Source organism: Lytechinus pictus, chromosome 6 (genome assembly GCF_037042905.1).
Source record: "Lytechinus pictus isolate F3 Inbred chromosome 6, Lp3.0, whole genome shotgun sequence".
Classification (NCBI taxonomy): Eukaryota; Metazoa; Echinodermata; class Echinoidea; order Temnopleuroida; family Toxopneustidae; genus Lytechinus; species Lytechinus pictus.
The window spans coordinates 15602488-15626159 of record NC_087250.1 but is presented as its reverse complement, the minus strand read 5'-3'; the positions used below and the strand labels follow the sequence as shown (position 1 = coordinate 15626159).

Genomic DNA, 23672 nt, shown 5'->3' with positions numbered 1-23672 from the left:
ATCGTATATGCAATAGCTGTGTAGCTATTAATTAATCTGTGGTGAAACTAGGCCTGGGTCAATACGTTTACAAAATATCGTGCTCCTGCTTAAAAAAAAAAAAAAAAAAAATACTGTACAAAAAAAGTGCTAAATTTCACATTTTACATCTTAAAATCCATGAAATGGCCATCTATTTTCCATAATTCCTTGAAATTATTTTGATTTAATTGAAAACTATCAGAAAAATGAAGAATATTCACCTCTTTCCCAACTCTGATTTGAATTTACACTCGGTAAATATTGTAGTCCCACTTGTAGACTTCCATGGTGTTGCCATGAAAATCTACATATGGGACTACAATATTTACCGAGTTTAAAATCAAATCAGAGTCGGGAAAGAGGTGAATATTCTTCATTTTTTCGGTAGTTTCCAACTAAATCAAAATAATTTCAAGGAATTATGGAAAACAGATGCCTATTTCGTGAATATAAAGATGTAAAATGTGAAATTTCAGCAACTTTTTGTGAAGGTTTTTTCTTTTTTTTTTTGGAGCGCGATTTTTTGTTCTCCTTATTTTTTTTTAGGAGCGCGGTCGGAGCACCGGCGCGATCGCACTCCTCAAAAATGAAGGTCTGCTCACCCTGAGAAGATTATTACTAAGGATAATAACCTCTAATGATGGCAGGTGTTCAATATCTTGGACCTTATTCTGTACTTCTATAAGTGGAATAGTTTTTAATAACTCACCATGAGAAGATTATTACAAAGGATAAAAACCTCTAATGATGTAAGGTTTTCAATATCTTAGACCTTATTCTGTACCTCTATAAGTGGAATATTTCTTAATAACTCACCCTGAGAAGATTATTACTAAGGATAAGAACCTCTAATGATGTAAGGTGTTCAATACCTTGGACCTTATTCTGTACTTCTATAAGTGGAATAGTTTTTAATAACTCACCATGAGAAGATTATTACAAAGGATAAGAACCTCTAATGATGTAAGGTGTTCAATATCTTAGACCTTATTCTGTACCTCTATAAGTGGAATAGTTTTTAATAACTCACCCTGAGAAGATTATTACAAAGGATAAGAACCTCTAATGATGTAAGGTGTTCAATATCTTAGACCTTATTCTGTACCTCTATAAGTGGAATAGTTTTTAATAACTCACCCTGAGAAGATTATTACAAAGGATAAGAACCTCTAATGATGTAAGGTATTCAATATCTTAGACTTTATTCTGTACCTCTCTAAGTGGAATAGTTTCTGATAACTCACCCTGAGAAGATTATTACTAAGGATAAGAACCTCTAATGATGTAAGGTGTTCAATATCTTCTGGCAGCTTGCTGATCTGATTTGTGCCAAGATTCAGCTCTACCATACTCGTCCAACTGTTAACATCTGATAAACAAAGTAAAAAAAAAAAAGATTTATAAGAGACTCCGGCAAGGCGGTGACAAGACATTTGCTACGGCGACAATTGCTCCAGGCTTTATTTCATCTCAGATATAGGGTTAGGGTTGCAATAGGGTTTTATGTTAGTAGCTGCTAGTCAGCCATATGTTAGTCACCCATAATCAGCTACTACAGCTATGATTGTCTGACGAAGCTTGCAGCCTAGCAAGCGAAAGCTTACCAGAAAACAGGTAAATTTTCGTGATTGTGGAATAAAGTACGTTTTCTCAGGTTTCATGTTAGCTTAGGGTATAACGTTAAACCCAAGGTTGAAGTTAATCAGTCCATTAATGTGTGGAATTTCTAGCGGAGCAATTGTCGCCGGAGCAAATGTCATGGACCCGGTAAGGACCAAATCATTTCATGGTTGTGGAATAAAGAACATTTTCTCAGGTTTTCTGGTAGGGTACAGCGTTAAACCCAAGGTTGAAGATGGTCAGTCCATTAATGTGTGGAATTTCCAGCGGAGCAAATTGTCGCCAGAGCAAATGTCATGGAACCAGCAAGGCACCGAGATATAAATCTGTACAATGAACAGCAATATGTACAGCACTGTGGCCCAGATTGGTCTTCTGACTTTGAGACAGATTGTACACTCACCTAGTGGAAGAGCAGTCAACTGGTTGTCCTTCATGTTGAGTTTGGTCAGGTACTTTGATCGACTGAAAATCCCAAAAGGAATCTTGTTGATCTGATTGTGATCCATATTGATCGTCTGAGAAACAGAGAATTGGAAAAAAAAGGAATCATGTTGTACTAGTCAGTTAATCAAACAGATCTTAATGCAAGCACAATAAATAATCATTTTACTAAAAGCCATTGCTTTAAGTCGGTTGTTCACTTAAATAATGACTAAATTAACAAGCTACATTTATAAAGCAATTCTTAAAACACTTCTTAGCGCTGTATACTATAACCCCGTCAGAGGCAAGCTACTCTCAGCTGGCAATCAAGCATTCTAGGAATGCTTTCCTACCAGGTAAATTGCCAATTTGTCTATTGCCAACTCGTCCGCACATCACATGTTCTACCTTCATTTGGTCTAATGCCATTCCGTCTATCAACATTTTGTGTAACAATTTGGTCCAACAACCATTTGGTCCAATAATCCCTTTGTCATTCGTCTAATCACCAGTTTGTCTTTGACCATTTCGTCTCATAATCAGTTGGTCTAATACCGATTTCCTTTTCATTCATTTTGCCCAAATAACAGTCTAATTATACCAAATGGTATATGGACTAAATGGCTATTGGACCAACTGGTTATCAGACGAAATGGCGACTCGACAGAATAGCGTTTAGACCATGTGGATAGTGGACAAACTGATGGTAGACCAAATTATGGTATACAAGTTGGTAATTGGACGAATTGGCATTGGACCAATTGAAAGTAAAACAGTGTGCCGTTTCATAAAGCTGTTCGTAAGTTAAGAGCGACTTTAAGAACGACTGGTGAACCTTTCTTACGCGCTAAACCATTGCTTATGAACATTTTGCTTTATACAATTTTCCACAAGAGAGGATCACCAGTTGGTCTTAAAAAGTGGGTGAATCAAATGTAGACAAGTGCCTTGCCAAAGGATGGAAGTGCAGCGGTGGGATTTGAACCCTTGACCATGAGGTTCGGAGACCAAAGAGACATGAACTGAGCCACAGTACAGCTAAATAAGAATTTATTACTTACATCGACTGTAGCAAATTGCTGTGGTCCTCCTACTGGGTATGCAGTGAAGTTATTCCTTGACAGGCATATGCTTGTCAGTTTGTTTAATGAGCAAAGAAGTCCTTCCTGTGATGAAGAGATGGAGAAGGGTGGAAGCTGAATAGTTTACTTCAATACTTAGTTCTTGAGAAAAACATAAAATCAGTTAATGCTACAGTGACAGTTTTTGATCTATTGATTTTCACTTTCCATTGTTTCATTTTGAAACTTTGATAGTAACTCAACAACTTTTTCTGCTATTTACATTTGTCATTTGTATTTGTGTAAGAATGCTGTTTTCATTGGTTTCATGTATGTTTTTTGGTGCATTGGTCATTATTATTCTAATCTTTGATTCTTGTATCGCAAAACCTGAAGACCGATAAATGATGATAATAATAATGCACTAAATCCACTCCTATGGACGAAAAGCCTGTACCCCATGTCTAAGCAGATTTGATAACTAGGGAACATGAGTTTAATGAACATAGGGACCTGAAAAGAGTGTATTTGTTAATGAAATAAAAAATTGTATTGTAAAACAGAACCGTTAATTGCATGAAATACAAGAAGGATTTTGAAGATGATGCGACCGTTGACCTTTAATGTAGAGATTTCAGAATGGGCGTGACATGAACATGTTTTTTGGATACAATCAGCATACGTGCTGCAACGTTTTGGAGCTTTTTTAGTTTAGACAACTGGGTGTTGGGTAAAATGTAAAGCAAGGCATTCCCAACGTCAAGTGGTGAAGAAATCAGTGCATAACCAATTTTTCAGGGGCAGATTTTGACAAATATATTAGACAGCGTTACAGATGAATGACCGAGGCAACGGGACATAGCAAAACCAAAGAGTAAACATATTTTCCTACGTCCCGTTACCCTTGCATTTATCTGTCGCTCTTATATGTATTACGTGTATTTACTATGAATGTACAAGAATGTTTTTAATGCAAAAGAATGAATGAATTGAACCGAGGTACATACTGGTAGGATACCAATGTTGTTGCCTTCGACGTTGAATTCCTCAAGATTGACACAGTTGCTGAGACTCTTTGGGATGGCGGTAAGTCGGTTATACCTCAGGCCAAGGCGACTCAAACAGTTGAGGTTACCAATAGACTCAGGGAGGTCCAGGAGCTCATTGTGCTGTAGGTCCAGTGAGGATAGCAGAGTACAGTTCCCGATTTCTATTTCAAATAAGAAGAGGTTTGTTTGGTTATAGTAATGAAAAGAACCAGTCCAGGAACACATTGTCCTAAAGGTCTACGGACCAATGGGAACAGTTCCCAATTTCTATTTCAAATAAGAAGAGCATTGTTTGGTTATAGTAACGGAAAGAACCAGTCCAGGAACTCATTGTGCTGAAGGTCTACGGACCAATGGGAATAGTTCCCAATTTCTATTTCAAATAAGAAGAGGTTATATTTTTCTCGTTTTAGTCTAGTGAAATTTATAACACTTGGTAGAAAATAACAACCTACTTAACCCTAAAAGGACTGAACTATTTGAGATGCATCTTGGACTGGGAGGGGGGGAGCAAGATTCCCCCCCCCCCTTCTGATCTAGGCTGCCATTTGCGCGATCACACCAGAAATTGGCACACATATTCCTCACAACATAGAATATAAGCCAGTAAAAGAAAAATATTAATTTTCTTTTATTATCATGAATAAAATATTCAATTTATTCATGAAAACAATATTTGCATATTTACCACCCAATTTCACTTTAATTTTTCTTCTTTTCCCAGATAACATCTTTCTAATCCTATCTATAGTTTTCCAAAAAGCAAATTAAAATGATAAATAATCAACCTTTTATGAATTTCCTTATTTTGCACACAAAAGTATTTTAAAAAAAGAATCATTATCGGCATGACATCGTCTCGTAAAAAGTCACATCGAATTTGGTATCAAAAGTTGCGCAAGACTTCAAATGAAAAAAGTCATTAAATTTTGCGGTTCTATCTCTGTGCATTATGAAAATATTGTGTGAATCAAGGGGGGGCATCATCCCCCAGTCCTTTTAGTGATACATTACATCAAACCCCCGTTTGGAGAAAGACCGCAGTTCAGATTGCAAACTGCGGTTCTATACCCCATTTTGCGTTTGTAAATCCCAAAATCATTTCCAAGCCCAGGGGGCCGTTTCATAAAGCTGCTCGTAAGTTAAGAGCGACTTTAAGAACGACTGGTGATCCTTTCTCGCGCGCTAGATCTTCGCCAATGGTGTGTACCATTTACCGCAAGACAGGATCACCAGTCGCTCTTTATTTACGAACAGCTTTATGAAACACCCGCCTGATCAATCCCGCTAGGCCAGGTAATCCCCGCTGTCTCAATTTTACCTCCACAGGCCAGATTATGAGCGTTGAGCCAAGGACGAAATGATAAACAACAGCTGTGCTATTACGTAAGACTTCTCTGCCTGTAGTAGGACCTTCGGAATGAAATTATTGTATTCGATATTTAATCACGTTTTCAAATGCATATAGTATTCAAAAATCCAATGTTAGTCCATTTTCAAGTTCGAACGAAGAAAATCGACCTCGAAATAAGGAAAGTAAGTGAATTAAAATGACGGCATGCTTTGCTCGGGCTGTTGTGTTATCTTCGGACCGAGGTCAAGAAACAGGTGTTTTGATACTTAAATTGCTTGCTTGGGGCAGTTATGGTTTGTCGTACTTGGAGAAGAGAATTGATTGAGGGAAACTGGGGTAAAGTGTTTTCAAATGAAAGGTTTTCGTCATGTAACCCTATATTAACTTGGCTATTTCTGACCAAGTGTAAATTTGACATCCCCGATCACCGCACGGGCATAGTGCCGGATGTAGACCACTGTAATAAGGTAACAGGATTGTGTAGAGAAATTTTCAAAATATTGAAGGTTTTCATTTTTAAAGGTCAAGTCCACCTCAGAAAAATGTAGATTTGAATCAATAGAGAAAAATCAGACAAGCACAATGCTGAAAATTTCATCAAAATCGGATGTAAAATAAGAAAATTATGACATTTCAAAGTTTTTCTTATTATTCACAGAATAGTTCTATGAACGAGTCAGTTACATCCATGTTACATGATGTCACTCACTCACTATTTCTTTTGTTTTTTATTGTTTGAATGATACAATATTTCAAATTTTACGAATTTAACTATTAGGACCTCCTTGCCTGAACCACAAAATGTTAAAATAATGGAATTCCACGTGTTCAGGGAGGAATGAAACTTCATTTCACATGACAATGACAAGAAAATCAAAATATTTCATATAATGAAATACAAAAGAAATAGTGAGTGATGTCATCAGTTCCCTCATTTGCATACTAACCAGGATGTTAATACAACTGTTTTGTGAAATGAAGCAAAACTTTAAAATGTCACAACTGTCTTATTTTACATCCGATTTTGATGAAATTTTCAGCATTATGCTTGTTGGATTTTTCTATTTTTATTCAAATCAAGTTTTTGTTGGGGTGGACTTGTCCTTTAAGTAAGTCACATTTTACCTTCTGGAAGATGTTCCAGGTGATTGTGAGAGACGTCAAACGTTGTCAGAAGTGTAAGCTTTCCTATTCCTCTCGGCAATGCTTTGATCTTGTTCTCCCGCAGGCTCAACATCGTTAGCTTCTACAGGTAGAAAACAGGATGACAACAAAATAATTAAGATAGTGGCCCAAGTCGGGTTTAACTTAAACTCAGGTTTAAAGTTGTGGTATAAGTATGGACAGCCAATTATTACATAATTACTAACATTAGAGATATCAAACTTTAGCTCATTCGGCTCTCAAATCATTCATAATTGTGTAGGAAGTATAAATAGATGATTGTCTTCACCATCGATGAATCAGGAAAGAGCACAGTAAACATAAGAAACATACAACTTAATAAAAATTTGATACTTTTGGCTTGCCATACTTAAACCACAACTTTAAACCTGAGTTTAAGTTAAACCCGACTTCAGAATACGGGCCAGTAGGTAGGGCTGGGACTAAAACCTGGGTACCCGGGTCCCGCCCGGAAGCCTCCGATACCCGAAATTGCTAACCAATATAATGTAAATGTATATGATTTGAATTGCGTAGTGTAAGACATGATTGTAACTCATCACAAAAGTACACAAGTCTCACCAATTACCCTCGGAATATCTATAAATCAACAAGTTTCTCCAGTTGTGACTGAGATTGTTCAATCCTCGCCACGTTTATTTTGCAGCATGAGCATACGAAGCGCTAGCAATCATGTTCGTGTTACCATTTTCAGTTCATCATTAACCGAAAATGGTAACACGGTCGTGATTGGCTGGTGCTTTCCACGCTCCAAAACCCGGAAATCAATTGACTTTGTGCATGAAGCGATAGATTCTACAAACTCACAAACATGATGCTATACGACGCTACTTCGTAAGATTTTGATGGAAAAGCAAGAAGTAATCCTAATTTGCTTACCCGTGTGACATCAGTGAGAAAACAGATCCTCCGAGAAAACCTTTCATAATTCATATAAGAAATAGGAAATTTCGAATTCTAGATCGATTTAGGTACGAGGTGATAGAGTATTGCAGACTTGTTTTGATGGGATACTGCGTGGGGCACGGGAGGATTGCACTGCGCATGCTTACTATATTTTCATTCATAAATTGGCTTGCGGCAGTGGCTGGATAACGTTACCTATGGCACTATGTTATGGAGGTTGTTCCATCAGTCTTTTTCATGCAACATGATTTTCGGGTACCTGCCCGAAAATTATTGTGGGTACCCGAGACAAAAATACCTGAAAGTCCCGGGCCTAATAGTAGGTGAAACTAGTGCTGTAACCAACAAGTGAAAACCCGACCCATACCGACCTGTATAATCCAATGATTTGCAAGTGGGACCCGCTGACGCGTTTGGGTTTGAACCCGAGGCTTGAATCACACAATCTATGTGTAATCGATGTATTCACCATGATGCTATTCCCACATCAGGAAAATATATTCCAACTAATCTTGAGTGAATTCACTTTAAAAATCACCAATTCAATCCACTTTTTTGCAAAGTTCTGGGGGTGGCATTGTACCACAAAATGGGTCTGTAATCTCGAAAGCATGCAACCAGCGATTGGGGGCATACCGGCAGGTCGACCCGTACCGCAACAGGTGGGTGATTCATAAAGCTGTTCGTAAGTTAAAAGCGACTTTATGAATGACTGGTGATCCTTTCTTGTGGTAAATGATGTTCACCATTGCATGTACATTGGTGATTATTTAGCGCATAAGAAAGGTTCACCAGTCGTTCTTAAAGTCACTCTTAACTTACGAACAGCTTTATGAAACACCCACCCGGTTTGGGTAACAACTCTAGGTATAAAAACAGAATGGATTCTTGACGGTCCACGCTGAAAAATATTGTCAGGGCCTTTACATTATTCACTGGTGCTAAAAACTGCAAATAAAGATAAAGATGCACTTACCGTTAAGTTATGGATGTCTTCATCAACTTGGGTGATACGATTGAAGCGGAGGAATAATGTGGTTAGCGAAAGAAGCTTATACACCACAACAGGAATCTGTTTATAAAAAAAAATCAATCAGCCAATCAAATTGAATGATTCTCAGTAGCTTTCAACTGCATATTTGTAATCATAAAAAGTTTTATGAAACAGGCCCCACTAGGCTGGCCTTGTTTAAATTGTTGTCTGATATCTGATGGAATTTGACTGCAAAGTTGCTGTCACTTTCGCTCCTGGAAGCATTTCATGAAAGGTCTTTTATCCGACAAGTCCCATTTTATCTAACAGTTACAATGGTAACACTGCTTCTCAGCCAATCCAAATCAAGTTAAGATGTTAAATTCTACAGCATGTCGGCAAAACGTTGATGAAACACTCCCAAGAAGTCGAGAAGGGCCATCGAGATATGATTCCCAGTGTCTTCTCTAAATTTGTCTCTTTTTTTTCAAATCTGTATTCGCACAAATCCTATTCTTTGCATAAAATCTCTCGATCATTAGGGTGCGTGATTTACACGTATATGTACATGTGAACTGCAGGGCCCTGTTACACAGAAGTAAGCAATTGATTGTACGCTTGATTTCTATGATTAGTTGTACAAGGTAGTCAATGCAATCAATCGTATACAAAATTCTACGATGATTGTTTAGATTTGTGTTACAGGTCCCACCAAGGGTCCATTCCTATGGAGGCAGATAGTGTGTATAGGGACCTGTCTGTAGCAGCCACCTGTCAATAAAGGTCACATGTTGTGTTTCCCTTAGGTTGTCACAATAGACAGGTTTTAATGTAATTACCTCTTTAAGTTTATTGTGCCTCAGATCCAGGACTTTCAGGGAGCTCAACTTCTCCAATTCTTCTGGTAATGTCGTCAGTGAGTTCTCGTTCAGCGCCAATCTCTCCAGGTTGCAAAGGCAACCTATCTCCGCAGGTAAGCAAACGAGTCTGTTCCCATAGAGATACAGTTCCACAAGCTGAGTGAGCTAAAAACAGAAAGAAGATGAATCGTTATCACAGGCTGAGAAGGGAGAGGGAGCTATGTTTTGTGTTTCGTCGAGGTCAAATCGGAATGGTTAGGCCAGCGGCGGCCAAACGGATGCTGAAGGTCACAGGGGCAATTTCCTGCAGACAAAAAGCTAGAAATAAGCTAAACGAAAAAAAGAACAAAAATTAGCTGAAATCAACTAAAAACTCTCACATCCATACAAATGATACTGTTGACCAAATAGGACTTTCGGAGCATTTCTGAATTTTCTTGCTTGAATCTATTGTTTTTCACATAAAAGTTGTTTTTCATATAAAAAGACACCCTAAGAAAAAATGTCAGGAATATGGTGCAATCTCTTGGAATAACAGTGTTTTGTGTTTTGATTGCTAATCCACTTTGTAGCTTTAAGAAATTCAAATCAACCAACCCTCTGGGAAAAAGGGGCACATGAATACTCTCCTAAAACAGCCATGTTATGCGTTTCTGTTTTGATTGGATTAATTCTGATTTTTCTTGCCATTCCAGCCTACATGTAAAACCCATCGGGAGTATGTTTGTCCTATCACTGACACCAAATTATTTTGTCGGCATTCATCCGAACTATCGTATTAGTCTATTTTGGTCAAAAAATTGATTTTGAGATTTTTGCAGAAAATTAAGTCCTATTCTGTTTATAATTAAATTTCTAGGCAGCAATTTATTGAAGTTTCTGAGATATGTGGGAATTTTCACGGCAATGCCATGCAAATTGTTGAAAAAATGTGCAAATCCCATAGGAAACGTGTACTGTAGCAAAGCAAACACCACTTAAGGACGTTCCACAGTTATGTTTGTGCGCATTATGATCTGCGCATATTTTAAATTCTGCGCGCTGACGTCACAATGGATGAACAAGTGATTAATTAGCTGTGGGTATGAGCTGATTTTTCTCATCATCTGCACTCTAACTGCAGATCCGATGCGTTATTTCATGAAGCTAAGAAAATGGAATTATTCCATGGACCATTTTTAAAAATATCTCTACAATTTCAAAATACTTTACTCTGCAGTGCTGCCAAGAATCACGAATATGACCCCGAGTTTGAATAAATGGTAGAGTGGTTTTGATTTTTTCTTCACATAGATACAAAGCATTCGGCGCATTTTTGGTGTTTTAAAAAGCACATTTGCTCTAATAAAAATGCTGATAGTTTGAAAACAAGCACATGAACCCCTATTTTTTAATGTTTGTACCTCTTAGGTATACCTTCCTCTACAACTTTGCAAATTTTGGTGAAAATGACATGGATTTTGAATAAAGTGCAGCATTTATTGTACTTTTGTAGTTTGTTATTGAAATTTCACATTTTTGAGATTGGGTTTTTGTTATCTTTTACACCATTTCTAAGAACTGACAGTGCTGTTAGACTTAAAATTGCAAACAAATAGCACTATAAAAGATTATCCCTTCTAACGATACAATTATTAACTCTCTTGCGAAATTTGATGACTTTTTCATGTATTTTGACTGAGTAATAAAGATTTAAATTCATTGTAGTAATCTTGCGAGGTCTAAAAATGCCAAATTATTTTGAATGCGCAATTCTTAAGAACATCAATTTGGGTGAACTTTGAAGCTCTATAGCAAAAAATCAAGCACATGGACCTATGTTAATTTTTGCATATTTCGAATATTAAGGTTCTAAGGTATCTATGTGCAAAGTTTGGTGAAAATGACATGGATTTCACTTTAACTGTGGAACGTCCTTAATATGCAAATGCGCGGTCAGTCAAACCGTCGTATCGGCACTGCATTGACTTTGCACATGAAAAAGCGAAATTGAAATCGCTGTCAGGGTTGTTGTATCTCCTATGGCGTTTTTGTACAGGGGAAATCTAAACAGCTCAAACCAAAATTACAAGCATGTAGCTCTTTGGCGATATTTTCTCTCATTCTTGGTTTCGTGTAAAAATGAAGATACCAAAGTCAAGCAATTCTCTTGGTCTTTCCAACCATGTATTTTTCTAGCAATGAATATGTTGTAAGGCTGGGAAACTACATGTAAGTGTGAAAATTACAATAAACTTTGATGTCGATTTTCTCTCAAATGTGTTTGCACCGTTGTATGTGTGACATGACGCTTTGGATGACCGCAAACGATTTAATTGTTTGGTTTTCAATCCTATTTTCACACAAAGTATTGTTTAAATGCTTCTTTATGTACTTACATCTTTCAACGAACTCGGGAGAATGGCGATCTGAATGGGGGAAAAAGGATTTTTTTTTTAATCAATAATTTAGAGACAATGAGAAAACAAATGAAAGACATAAAGAGTACACCTATACAACGCAGTGTCATACATGTAATCCTAAAAATCAACTACACTTTTTAAGGAGAAAATAAGCAATATGAAAAAAAAAACTATAATGATCAAATCATATTTAACCTACAGACATTAAAGGTCAAGTCCACCCAAGGAAAATGCTGACTTGAATAAAAAGAGAAAAATTAAACTAGAATAGTGCTGAAAAATTCATCAAAATCGGATGTAAAATAAGAAAGTTATGACATTTTAAAATTTCGCTTATTTTTCACGAAACAGTGATATGCACAACTAGGTGAGTCAGTCAATGATGTCCATCACTCACTATTTCTTTTGTTTTTTATTGTTTGAATTATACAATATTTCATTTTTACACATTTGACAATAAGGACCAACTTGACTGAACCATATAGTATCAAACAATGCTAATTCCACATGTTCAGGGAGGAATTAATCATTGTATCACTTGACAATGAGAAAATTAGAATATTTCATACAATAAAATACAAAAGAAATAGTGAGTGGATGACGTCATAGTCTCCTCATTTGCATACCAGCCAGGATGTGCATATAACTGTTTTGTGAAATTAAGCGAAACTTTAAAATGTCATAACTTTCTTATTTTACATCCGATTGTGATGAAATTTTCAGTGTTATACTTGTTGGATTTTTCTCTTTTTATTCAAATCAACATTTTGTTGGGATGGACTTGTCCTTTAAAGATTTATTGCTTAAGAAAAATTTTCAATCTACTACATTAAGTTCATAAATGCTAAAATCACTGATATGTTTTCAGCAATATAGATGTTTTAAATTATCACCGAGTTTAATAGAAACACATAATTCAAATAATTTTATGGAAACTCAGTTTTAAAAGTGGGTTAAATAAATTCGATTACAGCACAAATATCACTTAAAATATCTTAGGATTTACATTTGTCATCCTAACAGAAAGAAAAACTTTGGAAGAAATTATGCTTACATTCAATCAATTGCCTTCACTTCAACCATTATATTTATTAAATACATATGTAAAGAAATTATTTTTCTCACGTAAATTTTCTATAAAATAGGAATTACTGACATGAATCAAACAAGGTATATTCCCAAAATGAAAACCAACTGGTATTAGACCAAAAACCAATTGCAACATACCGATAGTTTGCTAAGATCAAGTCTTCTGTCCCCTTGCTCCTTGCATTTTGCAAACTCCTTGCTCAGATCCTACAGTGTCAGTGTCAATTACGAAATAAAAAAAATACAATTTATGTGCATGCAATTATCCAGTATGTGAATGGGCCCTGAATAATTTTATAGGCCCCATTCACACTGTTGATATGTGCGTGTAGATATCACCATGTGAACAGGTCCTGTAAAATGCTCCACTTCCTTGTTTGCTGTAGGTACATGTAACTTTGCTTTCAATAACAATATGAATTCAAAGAAATCTTTTCATATCAGGAGAAATTCTGCTTTATAGACATGTACAAGTGGAGCGTTGTGACCCAGTAATAATGTCATATATTACCCACGGTAGCCACTTCAGTTCTGAAAACTGTTCTCCCAGCGGGCCCTGCTTAACACTATGTTATTATTACCCCGGCTTTAGCACAGCTACCTTGATTGGGCGCTCGAGTGGATCAGTGTCCAGACTTTGGAATAGAGGGTCGTGGGTTCAAATCCTAGCAATGGCGTAGTTTCCTTCAGCATGAAATTGATCCACATTGTGCTGCGCTCAACCCACGTGAGGTAAATTGGTACCCAGTAGGATTAATTCCTTGAATGCACTGAGTGCCAGTGTAAATTGGTACACGTAGCTCGAGCTAAAGAAGGGCTAATCATGGTTGCACTTTGAATCCTTGAGCAAAAAGCGCAATATAAATCCAAATCATTATTATACAAGTATGAATAACAGTGTAACACCCATTTTGTATAATCTGGGCTCAGTAACACAAAGGTTTGCGATGGATTGCAAATATGAAAGAACCTCACTGATTAGTCCCTGGTCAGGCGCATACGTGTAACATTAATATTGATTGGTCAGTTTATTTAGCGATTGTTATATCACTTGCTTGGTTTGAATGAACTTATATCACTTATCACTTATTGTTCGTTATCTTGTGTTACGGAGCCCTGGTTGGGAAAATTGCTTTGACTTGGGGCCTTGGGGTGGGGAATATTTGACTTGCATTGTATAAAAGGTGGATTTATAATAGTCAGTTTGCCTGTGCATGTACCTACATATGTACATGTGGATTTGGCAATTTTGATCAAAATCTGGGTCCCGTAACACAGAACTTAGAAATGATCGTACGATTTTCTACAATTGATTGCATTGACTACAATGTACAATCAATCGTGAAAATCAAGCATACGATAAATTACTAATCTTTGTGTTACGGGACCCTGGACCCCATGGCATGAAAGTTATTGTATTCTGCATATTAAGAATGTTGTAATAGAATGGTCAAAAGTGAGTCATGTTATACATGGTAGTTTCACCATCGATCATCATTCGCGGTGATGGATCTTTTGTGTTTCACTGATCACTTCATTCCATTGGGCCACATACAGTGTACAGAATCAGTGGGGTTTTTTTCTTGAAATCTGGATCAATGTGACCTTCAAAATTTGATCAAAATAAGGACCAGGAACCAATATGAAGCGTTCTTTAATATTTCATATTCAACACAAAGCTTTGTGTTACAGTGCCCTGGACTACTTACCGCCTCAGAATGAGTATTCCTGGTCTTCTTCTTGCCTGGCCCTGGCCTCTTGACCTGGTCTCCAGGAACCCTCACCATCACCTGCTTCTTGACATTCTCTGGGGTTGCTGAGGACTTGTCCACCCCTTTGCCTTTCCCCTTGGCATCCATGCCAGCGTCCCAGTGCGTGGCCTTCAAATCCAATTATCCCACCGCTGCCACCAAAAGTACTAACGTCCTCAGTGAGCTGTAGCTTAGGATTTACACATGGACAGCATGACAAAGACAGAGTTTATGTATTGTCTCATCCTCCTTTAAGTGTTGGGGTTTCACAGGGGGTCACTCAGTTGAAACAAGATGATGTTCTGTCTGTCTGTTATTATGGTTCTATAATGAAGCTTTGTTGCCCAAGCATCTTGAACATGTAATTTCCTCAGTGTACCCTCAAACAATGACAGTGTGAAAAGTCAAATCAATGTAAGATGATAATCAGTTCATCATGGCTTGAACCTTAACCTTCTCAATGTCCAGGCATTGCAAGGCAAACATCATACAATGCATGCATTCAATACGACCCGGTCCTGGACACCTCTGCAGTGCTTCCCCGACACTTGGCTAACCAATTTGTTGATATTGCACTTGTTCTTGGAATAGTGTTCATACTAACATGTTCAACAATGTAGTTTGACTGAAGTCTCTTTTGTGGCCGAACTCTATCAACACCGCAAGATGAGTGTTATAATATCTGGATATCAGAACCGAGTCAACTAACCAACTCTAAGATGAAGCCATGGTTATCAATTTGGTGAACTTTGTTTGCTTTGATAATGTAGATCCACATTTGTACTTGCTATGGAACCATTCATACCAGTTTCATTCAAAATTTTGCGGTGTCTTCTGGCCTCTGCTACGCATCTCAACAATAGGAACTGCTTCTTGGTCTGTCAAAAAACTCTTCAGCAATTCCTGTAAATCTGAGAAGTTAAAAGATATATAAAGGTGAAATATAGTAAGCAAACCAAAAACAGAAAATAGAGCTTGGCTGTTTGTGCTACACAGTCAATGGGCAACATTTAGATGAGCAGCTTTGTGAAATGTGTTATTCAATATCAAAAATTTTGATTTGAAAGAGCTGGTGTCAGTTTCCAACGATTGATCGTCATGTTTCTTTTGCAGCTTGAGCCAACAAAGCACCAGCCAATCATGTGATTGGCTGGGCATTCATTGGCTAGGGCTCAACCTGAAAAAGAAATACGACAACGATCGATCGTTGGAAACTGACACCGGCTCTTTCAAATCAAAATTTTGGATATTAAATCACATATTTCACAAACGGGGGAAAAACTGGTAAGCTAATTACGTTCTTCATTAATAACTTTGCTTTAGCGCACTCTTTTACCCCTACCAAAAGGGGGAATTAAGCAGTATTTGAGGAAGGTGCGGTAGCTCACCCTTTTTCCTATAGCACACAGAGCTAAAAATTTCGCCCTTTTCACCGCATTCACACAGCCAAAAATGGTTTGGGTTTTCAGGGAAAAATCAAAGTTCATATTTCTGACATATGATCCCGTTATCCAGATTTAATGATTTTGGTATCAAATTAAAGAGAATAAAATGCTCCAAATAGCTTACAGTTTACATTTGGTTACTATCATAATTTTGATGTAGCATTAAAAAAAGAAACTTCAAAGTCTTGTATCTTGTGAATAAATGTACCAATTTTTTGTAAACTAGCAGGTTTTTGTAGTATTGATTAAGCCAGAGTCAAATCGATTTTAAAATCGGTGTTCGATCGATGTCATCGAGCGCCGGTGCAGATTTTGCAAAATCGGTGCACCGAAAAAAAAAAAAAAATACATCGGCCGGCCGATTCGTTTGGTTCCCACAATCAATCATCAAAATAAACAGAAATGTCCAACTTGACTACTAGTACTACTTACTTGATTTGTATTCCCCCCAAAATGAAACCAATTGTGTAATTATGATGCCTATTCACCATTAATTTGAAGTTTATTTCGATCATAGTTCGAGTCTTACTCGTCTGCTCGTGCCGAGATAATTTATGCACGATGAATTCATGAATGGAAGTCATCGATCGTGCAGCACATGCGCTGTACTGTGCTTTAATCAAAACAGAAAATGGCCGGAAAATTGACGCAATCAACGTAAAATAAACCTTGCTATCATGAACAATATTAATATCATGACCATAGAACATTATTTAATCGTAATATTTGACAATAATTTGCATATGATAATCATTAATATGAATTTAGAGCTTGATGTGAAACGTTTGTATTTTGTTTCAATTTTCAATGACGGACATCACATGAAGATCGACTTGAGCGAGTGCACTTGTCTAAAAAAAAAATTATCACGTCAGGATTGATTCTCGAACATTGTCAACATGCAGAAACTTTTTCAAGATCGTAATATCTCCATATAATAACATTTTACATGACAAAACAGAGTAAATTGCGTGATATTTTTTTCCATCAATTTGAAGCTAATTTGTGCCCAACTTCGGGCTCTGATTTTCATGAATGGAAAATATGTCCTACGTCAACGAACGCGCATGCGCATTGTGCTTCTTTTTCTCGGAGCTAGCTAGCTACAGAGACGTCCAGGCCAGAGATGGAATAAAAATAAAAAATAATGCCAGTATAATACTATAAATACTTCCATATGAACATGACATGCTTTGCTGACATTGTGTGGCCATAAAATCTTATTAAATCGTAATTATTTAACATCCAATAATAATTAATATGAATTTAATGCTCGATCCCAGACATATTTATTTCGATCGCATGCTCTGATCTTGTCTTGTGTCTAAAATTAAGAAAATATGGATTATCATATCAGGATTAATTCTCGAACATCGTCATTATTCATATTCCACAATCTTTCCTCACAATTGTTATATCAGCATTGAATACCAATTCAAATGACCATCCAGATAAAATTACGTATTTATTCCCGTCAATTTGGAGCTCATTTTGGATCTATAACTACACAATCTCAGGCAAGTTACAGTGCTCCCGCTGGTTGCACTTTTTTGCTGGCGCTGGCCGGGGCTGGTGTGTGCGAGTCTGGACCGCGAATGCTAATTGACCGAAAATCGTTCGGATCGACTCTGCGTGATTCATGTCTTTGATATTGTTTCATTTTAAACTTATATATTGTCATCTGCAAATATCATTGTTGATGATATTTTGGGAAGAATTCTGCATTGGTCCCCGGCTTTTTTGTGTTTTGTGATCATGGAAAATACAAACGAACTTTGCTCTGTCATCTGCTTGTGAAACGCTCACCCAGCCAGCGCATACCTTCACTGCATGCAATGCGTGCATAGCGCATTGACGCGACGGCCGGAGCAAACAAAATATGGACTCGATTTTCCCCGCCGCGCCTTCAAAATTCGATTCATCGATGTTCGATCGAATTAAAGCTGTCGAACACCGGTTTTTCAAAATAATCGATATGACTCAGGCTTAGTATTGATAATGGCAAAGCCAATTGAAATACTAAATTTTCACCTTTCCTTCTGGATCAAAGTGTCAGAATTTATTTCAAAATACCCTCCCCCCCCCCCCCCATACTCCATAAAGCCCAATGCAAAACTGCACACAAAATATCTGCACTCTTGTGTGTGGTCATGTGTTTCAGCTGTGTGTGTGTTGTGACAAATAATACTACAGAGCCTATTTGGGAGCATTTGGCTGAATTTCATTCAAATTTTTTTATTACTCAAAAACCGATTCATGGATTACTATGAAATTTGGTAGATTTCTATTTTGCACTATAATGAAGTGGTTGATGAAAAATCTTGCGGTCTCCCTATCTATAGATGTTGTAGTTAGTTAAGCATCGTAGGAAGCACTGGCACTACAAGTTCTACATGTAATATGATAACCCAGAGAGCTCCGGCCCACTTCGCGGGCTACCGCCTCGATGTACGTATTCTGCTGTCGGTTAGGCCTCATCCATTGAATTGAGGTGGGTGAATGATTTTTTTCTTCTTTAATTTGGGCTTTTTGCCCCCAACCTCGAAGGTACCCCTGTTGCCATGCCTGTCAGTAGAGGCGCACAGCCAATATGAGAGACTCTCTCCAATATGGGAAACAATCTCCAATATCGGAGACTTGCATAATTCTTTCCATCCAAAATTTTGTCTCACTGAGGTCAGAGGCCAATTCATTTTGTGTGTGGATGACAACCTTATCGAAACAAAAGTAGATGGTGAAAAGGGGTAATTTTCGATGAGGAATCTGCTTATCAACTTTTAATTTGCCGCCAAGTTAATCCATTTGCAACAAATGAAAACAAAGGATATTGGTCTCCCAAACTAGAGACTCTCTGAAATTGGATACCCAAATTCTTTTTAAAAGTCTCTAATATTGGAGATAATCTTACTTAGCCAGGAGGCTTCAAGAGAGTAAAAATCATTTACTAACGTATGCTTACTCTCCACGAAGCCAGGGATTTCATCCCATTCCTCTGCGTGAACCGTCAAAAAACCAGAAACATTGTACTTTGCCAGTGTTACAGACGCGTGGCGAAGAACAATGAGAAACAAGATAGTGGCAAGTCTCCCCCATCTTTTCATAATATTTCTCATTTTTTTGATGAATTTCTTGTTTAAAAATGAAATCGATATCGTAAAATTGTCGGAAATGAAGTTGTAAAACTTGTATCCCATTTATGATTTAGGGCTAGATCTTTCAGAAGGAAAGTAGAAATCTTGGGGGCGAAAATTTCAGGTTTTTTGGCGGTACACGCAGATGAATGGGATGGAATCCCTGGCTTCGTGGAGAGTAAGAATATGTTAGTAAATCATGATTTTTACTCTCTAGAAGCCTCCTGTCTAGAAATCTCTCACATGGGAGACAGTCTCCCAACTTGGCCATGCACCTCTACTGCCTGTGGCAGCCTATGGTTACCTTCTGGGCTCCGGCCCACTTCAAATAAATAGTAATGTTAGAGTCTAATTATGAGAGACTCTGTCTATTGACGGTCGGAGCATGGGATGCCATGGAGCCAGACAAGTCAGACTTAGCGGAGCATATATCTAGCCAGGAGACTTCTTGAGAGTAACAAGTGGAATGCCTCTGGCCGTCTCACCTGCATCACGCGATTCAATATAGCAGCAGTGCTGATTTTGAAAACTACTATAACTCGCACAAGATGTTCAGTGATACTTGGTTACTCTTATTTCCACGTTTTATGAACTAGACCAATACACTTATAGAGATATGATGGCAATTCAACAAATACCCCCAACGTGGCCAAAGTTCTTTGACCTTACATGACCTTTGACCTTGATCATGTGACCTGAAACTCGCACAGGATGTTCAGTGATACTTGATTACTATTATGTCCAAGTTTTATGAACTAGACCAACACACTTTCAAATTTATGGCTGTAATTCAACAAATACCCCAATTTGGCCAAAGTTCATTGACCCTAAATGACCTTTGACCTTGATCATGTGACCTGAAACTTGCACAGGATGTTCAGTAATACTTGATTACTATTATGTCCAAGTTTCATGAATCAGATCCATAAACTTTCAAAGTTATGATGGTAATTCAACAGATACCCCCAATTCGGCCAAAGTTCATTGACCCTAAATGACCTTTGACCTTGGTCATGTGACGTGAAACTCATGCAGGATGTTCAGTGATACTTGATTAACCTTATGTATAAGTTTCATGAACTAGGTCCATATATTTTCTAAGTTATGATGACATTTCAAAAACTTAACCTTAGGTTAAGATTTTGATGTTGATTCCCCCAACATGGTCTAAGTTCATTGACCCTAAATGACCTTTGACCTTGGTCATGTGACATGAAACTCAGGCAGGATGTTCAGTAATACTTGATTAATCTTATGGCCAAGTTTCATGAACTAGGTCCATATATTTTCTAAGTTATGCTGTCATTTCAAAAACTTAACCTTAGGTTAAGATTTGGTGTTGACGCCGCCGTCGCCGCCGCCGCCGCCGTCGCCGTCGGAAAAGCGGCGCCTATAGTCTCACTCTGCTATGCAGGTGAGACAAAAATCATTTACTAACGTATGCTTACTCTCAATGAAGCCAGGGATTCCTTCCTATTCATCTGCATGTACCGCCAAAAAACCTGAAACTTTCGCCCCCGAGATTTCTACTTTCCTTCTAAAACATCTAGCCATAAATCATGTATGGGATAAAACTTCATTTCCAACATTTCTACGCTCTCGGTTTTATCTTTAAACAAGAATTCATTAAAAAATGAGAAAAATATTGTGAAAAGACGGAAGAGACTTGCCCGATATTTACGCCGCCATCTTGTTTCCTATTGAGTATTGTACTTCCCCAACGTTATGAAATGTCGGAAATGAAGTTTTATCCCATGTACATGATTTATGGCTAGATGTTTTAGATGGAAAGTAGAAATCTTGGGGGCGAAAGTTTCAGGTTTTTCTGGCGGTACACGCAGATGAATAGGAAGGAATCCCTGGCTTCATTGAGAGTACATCAGTAAGCATACGTTAGTAAATGATTTTTACTCTCAAGAAGCCTCCTGGCTACATACCGGTACATGTATATCCCGGGGGGGGGGGGGGGGGGCACTCAGTTTATAATGCATAGTGGGTATGTGCCGCGGAGGGGACCCCCATTTTCACACTCAAATTTCCGTTCCAAGGCATAGCATTTTTGTCTTATTGAGAAAAAGAACAAAGAAAGCCGCTCCAAAGCATAGCATTTTCTTCTTATCGAGAAAAAAGAAGACCGACTCCGCTCCAAAGCTTTGCATATTTTCCGTTACGTCGTTCCAGCAATTTTTGGTGAAAAGCGGCCGCAGAGCGCTGTCCAACCATCGCCTCTGCGCGAGCGCACCCGGCGGCCGTGCGCCGTGCTAGCTGCATGCCCGTTCCATTGGGATGCACACGCAGGCGACCCGTTCCAAGGACTCCCGTTTTCACAAACATTTGTAGTTCCGAAGCCCATTCCGAGGACCCTCTTTTTTACAATAAACCCGTTCCAAGGCCCCCGTTTTTGGTCTCGCCCGCGGCACATACCTACTACTTTTTTGGTCGAGTGCCCCCCCCCCCCCCCCCCCCCCCCCCCCGAGATGTAGGATGGGGGGTCGGGTGTCCGGACACTTTATATTTTTGAAGCCTTCTTTTTTGTCTAAAAGTTGGATTACACAAAAAAATATGAATTCAATAGTTGTAATCATCTTCTATTTTGTTCTCTATAATATTTCCTAACGTTTTGTACTAAAAATTGATGAAACTTAACTTGTAAATTCTTCCAAATGACTTTCTAAAATTGATCGTCCGGACACATAACTGGGTATACTATTACTTAGGCCTAGGCCTAGGCCTATATATCACCGACCGTCTGACAGAAATAGACTGATTTTTTAGTCTAGTAAAACTCTAATGATAAACACTAGTTTCACACACTTATAAACCATACCATTCTGACCCTCATGGCCGTACACTTTCTGAGCTGCACAGCACCACCGGCCCACAGGCTAGGCTCTGAATGCCTTTTCCACTCATCATACATCGGGCCGGGCCAAATTCTACTCATCGACATCGTCGGGTTTTATTTATCAACACAACAGTCACAAGGAATTGAAGACATAAATCAGCATTTCACTACATCTACAAGACATTTCTCATGTAAAATGTACCTCATATTCATGCATACAGTTTTGAAGATTAAAATGTTCGTGGTTCTATTGATGCTAATGACGTTAATAAAGCAAACGAGGCATTTAATGAGAAAAATCCTTACGTGAATACGGCCGATGTTCTTCAATACTACAGCTTTAATGACATTGCCAATTTGATAAGATAAATAAAATGTAATGATTCAATGACTAAAAGGGTGAAATAAAAATCAATGATCAATCGCATGTTGAATTCATAAATTTTTAATGACTTTTTCAATCTTTTAAAATATATTAATAATCTTTTTTTTTCATTTTGCGATTTATTACTATCTAACTTTAAAAAAAAAACCTATCGATCTTTACACGCTTAGTTTATGATTCAAATTGACTCCAAAGACCTCAGCTGCCCTTGAAATGACGTCAGCAATCCAAGATATACAGGGCGTATGAAAAATACCCAGACGGAATAGGATTAATTCAATTGAGACCCCCCCCCCCCCCTCCCCTTACGAACTTGCAGACAATCTGCTGTTGTTGTTTGTTGGGTATAATGGCGACCAGTCATTCTTTTTTTACTTCAACGCAAACTCCTTACTATTTTCCCCCCTCGATTCTTTCCCCAAGACCAAAATCCAGTTGAAACCAACTACATGCAGAGCAAATAAACCAATTGAAGCCATGAACAGGGGCCGCGGAACCGGGGGGGGGGGGGGCTTCAGCCCCCCACTTTTTTCCAAAACCGTGTACAAAAACTTAAAAATGACCATATGATTGTGATTTTTAGCATGGTCAGCCCCCCCCCCCCCCACTTTTGGCTCAGCCCCCCACTTTGAAAACCGTTCCGCGGCCCCTGATGAAGTTGCATGGCCAACTGGTTTAAATAGGGAAATTATTTAACTGTTCCAATTGAAACCAGTTGACAATTTCATGGTTCCAGACTTCCAGTTAAAACCAATTGGGCAACTGGAACCACTAGTTGGCAGTTGCTAGTTGTCAATTGGTTTCAATTGGTTCCAGTTGAAACCAAATAGGCAACTGCCAGGCAAGTACGTAGCCAGGACAGGGGGCCGGGGGCGCGGTCGCCCCCCCCCCCCCCCAAAAAAAAAAAAAGTCCACAAAAAAGAAGGGGAATAAAGGCGAAGGGAGGAAAGGGAAGAAAGGAAGCTTTGTGGGTTATTCTTTTATTGGTAAATTTAGAATTAATTGCCTTAACATTTTTGAGTAAGGCCTATATAGGCCGAAGTATTAAGTCATCTGTTTTTTTAACATTGATCACGCAACATTTCCACACTTCTGGTCGGGTCGGCCCCGGGCGGGTAAATCTTTAGGGCCTATAGTCACCCCCATAATAGCCAATTCTCGCGCTTTTC

At 38.1% G+C, this 23672-nt stretch overlaps 1 protein-coding gene across 3 annotated transcripts in view; it reads right to left on the bottom strand.

Annotated features, from left to right (window-relative positions):
- The window catches only part of LOC129263724 (leucine-rich repeat protein SHOC-2-like), a 30077-nt gene extending 7608 nt beyond the window's left edge, over nt 1–22469 (bottom strand). The window contains exons 1-11 of one of the 3 annotated variants that reach the window (XM_054901631.2): nt 22425–22469; nt 14656–15608; nt 13085–13153; nt 11834–11863; nt 9435–9620; nt 8599–8694; nt 6657–6777; nt 4136–4338; nt 3129–3233; nt 2045–2159; nt 1266–1390 (exon numbers count right to left, since the gene is read on the bottom strand). In XM_054901631.2, coding sequence (XP_054757606.2) covers nt 1266–1390; nt 2045–2159; nt 3129–3233; nt 4136–4338; nt 6657–6777; nt 8599–8694; nt 9435–9620; nt 11834–11863; nt 13085–13153; nt 14656–14805 — 1200 coding nt within the window. In that variant the 5' untranslated portion in view covers nt 14806–15608; nt 22425–22469. Of the gene's footprint in view, nt 1–1265; nt 1391–2044; nt 2160–3128; nt 3234–4135; nt 4339–6656; nt 6778–8598; nt 8695–9434; nt 9621–11833; nt 11864–13084; nt 13154–14655; nt 15609–22100 lie in introns of all 3 variants that reach the window. The other 2 variants (XM_054901632.2, XM_064101039.1) reach the window with 2 other exon arrangements.
- Between the last annotated feature and the right edge of the window lie 1203 nt (nt 22470–23672).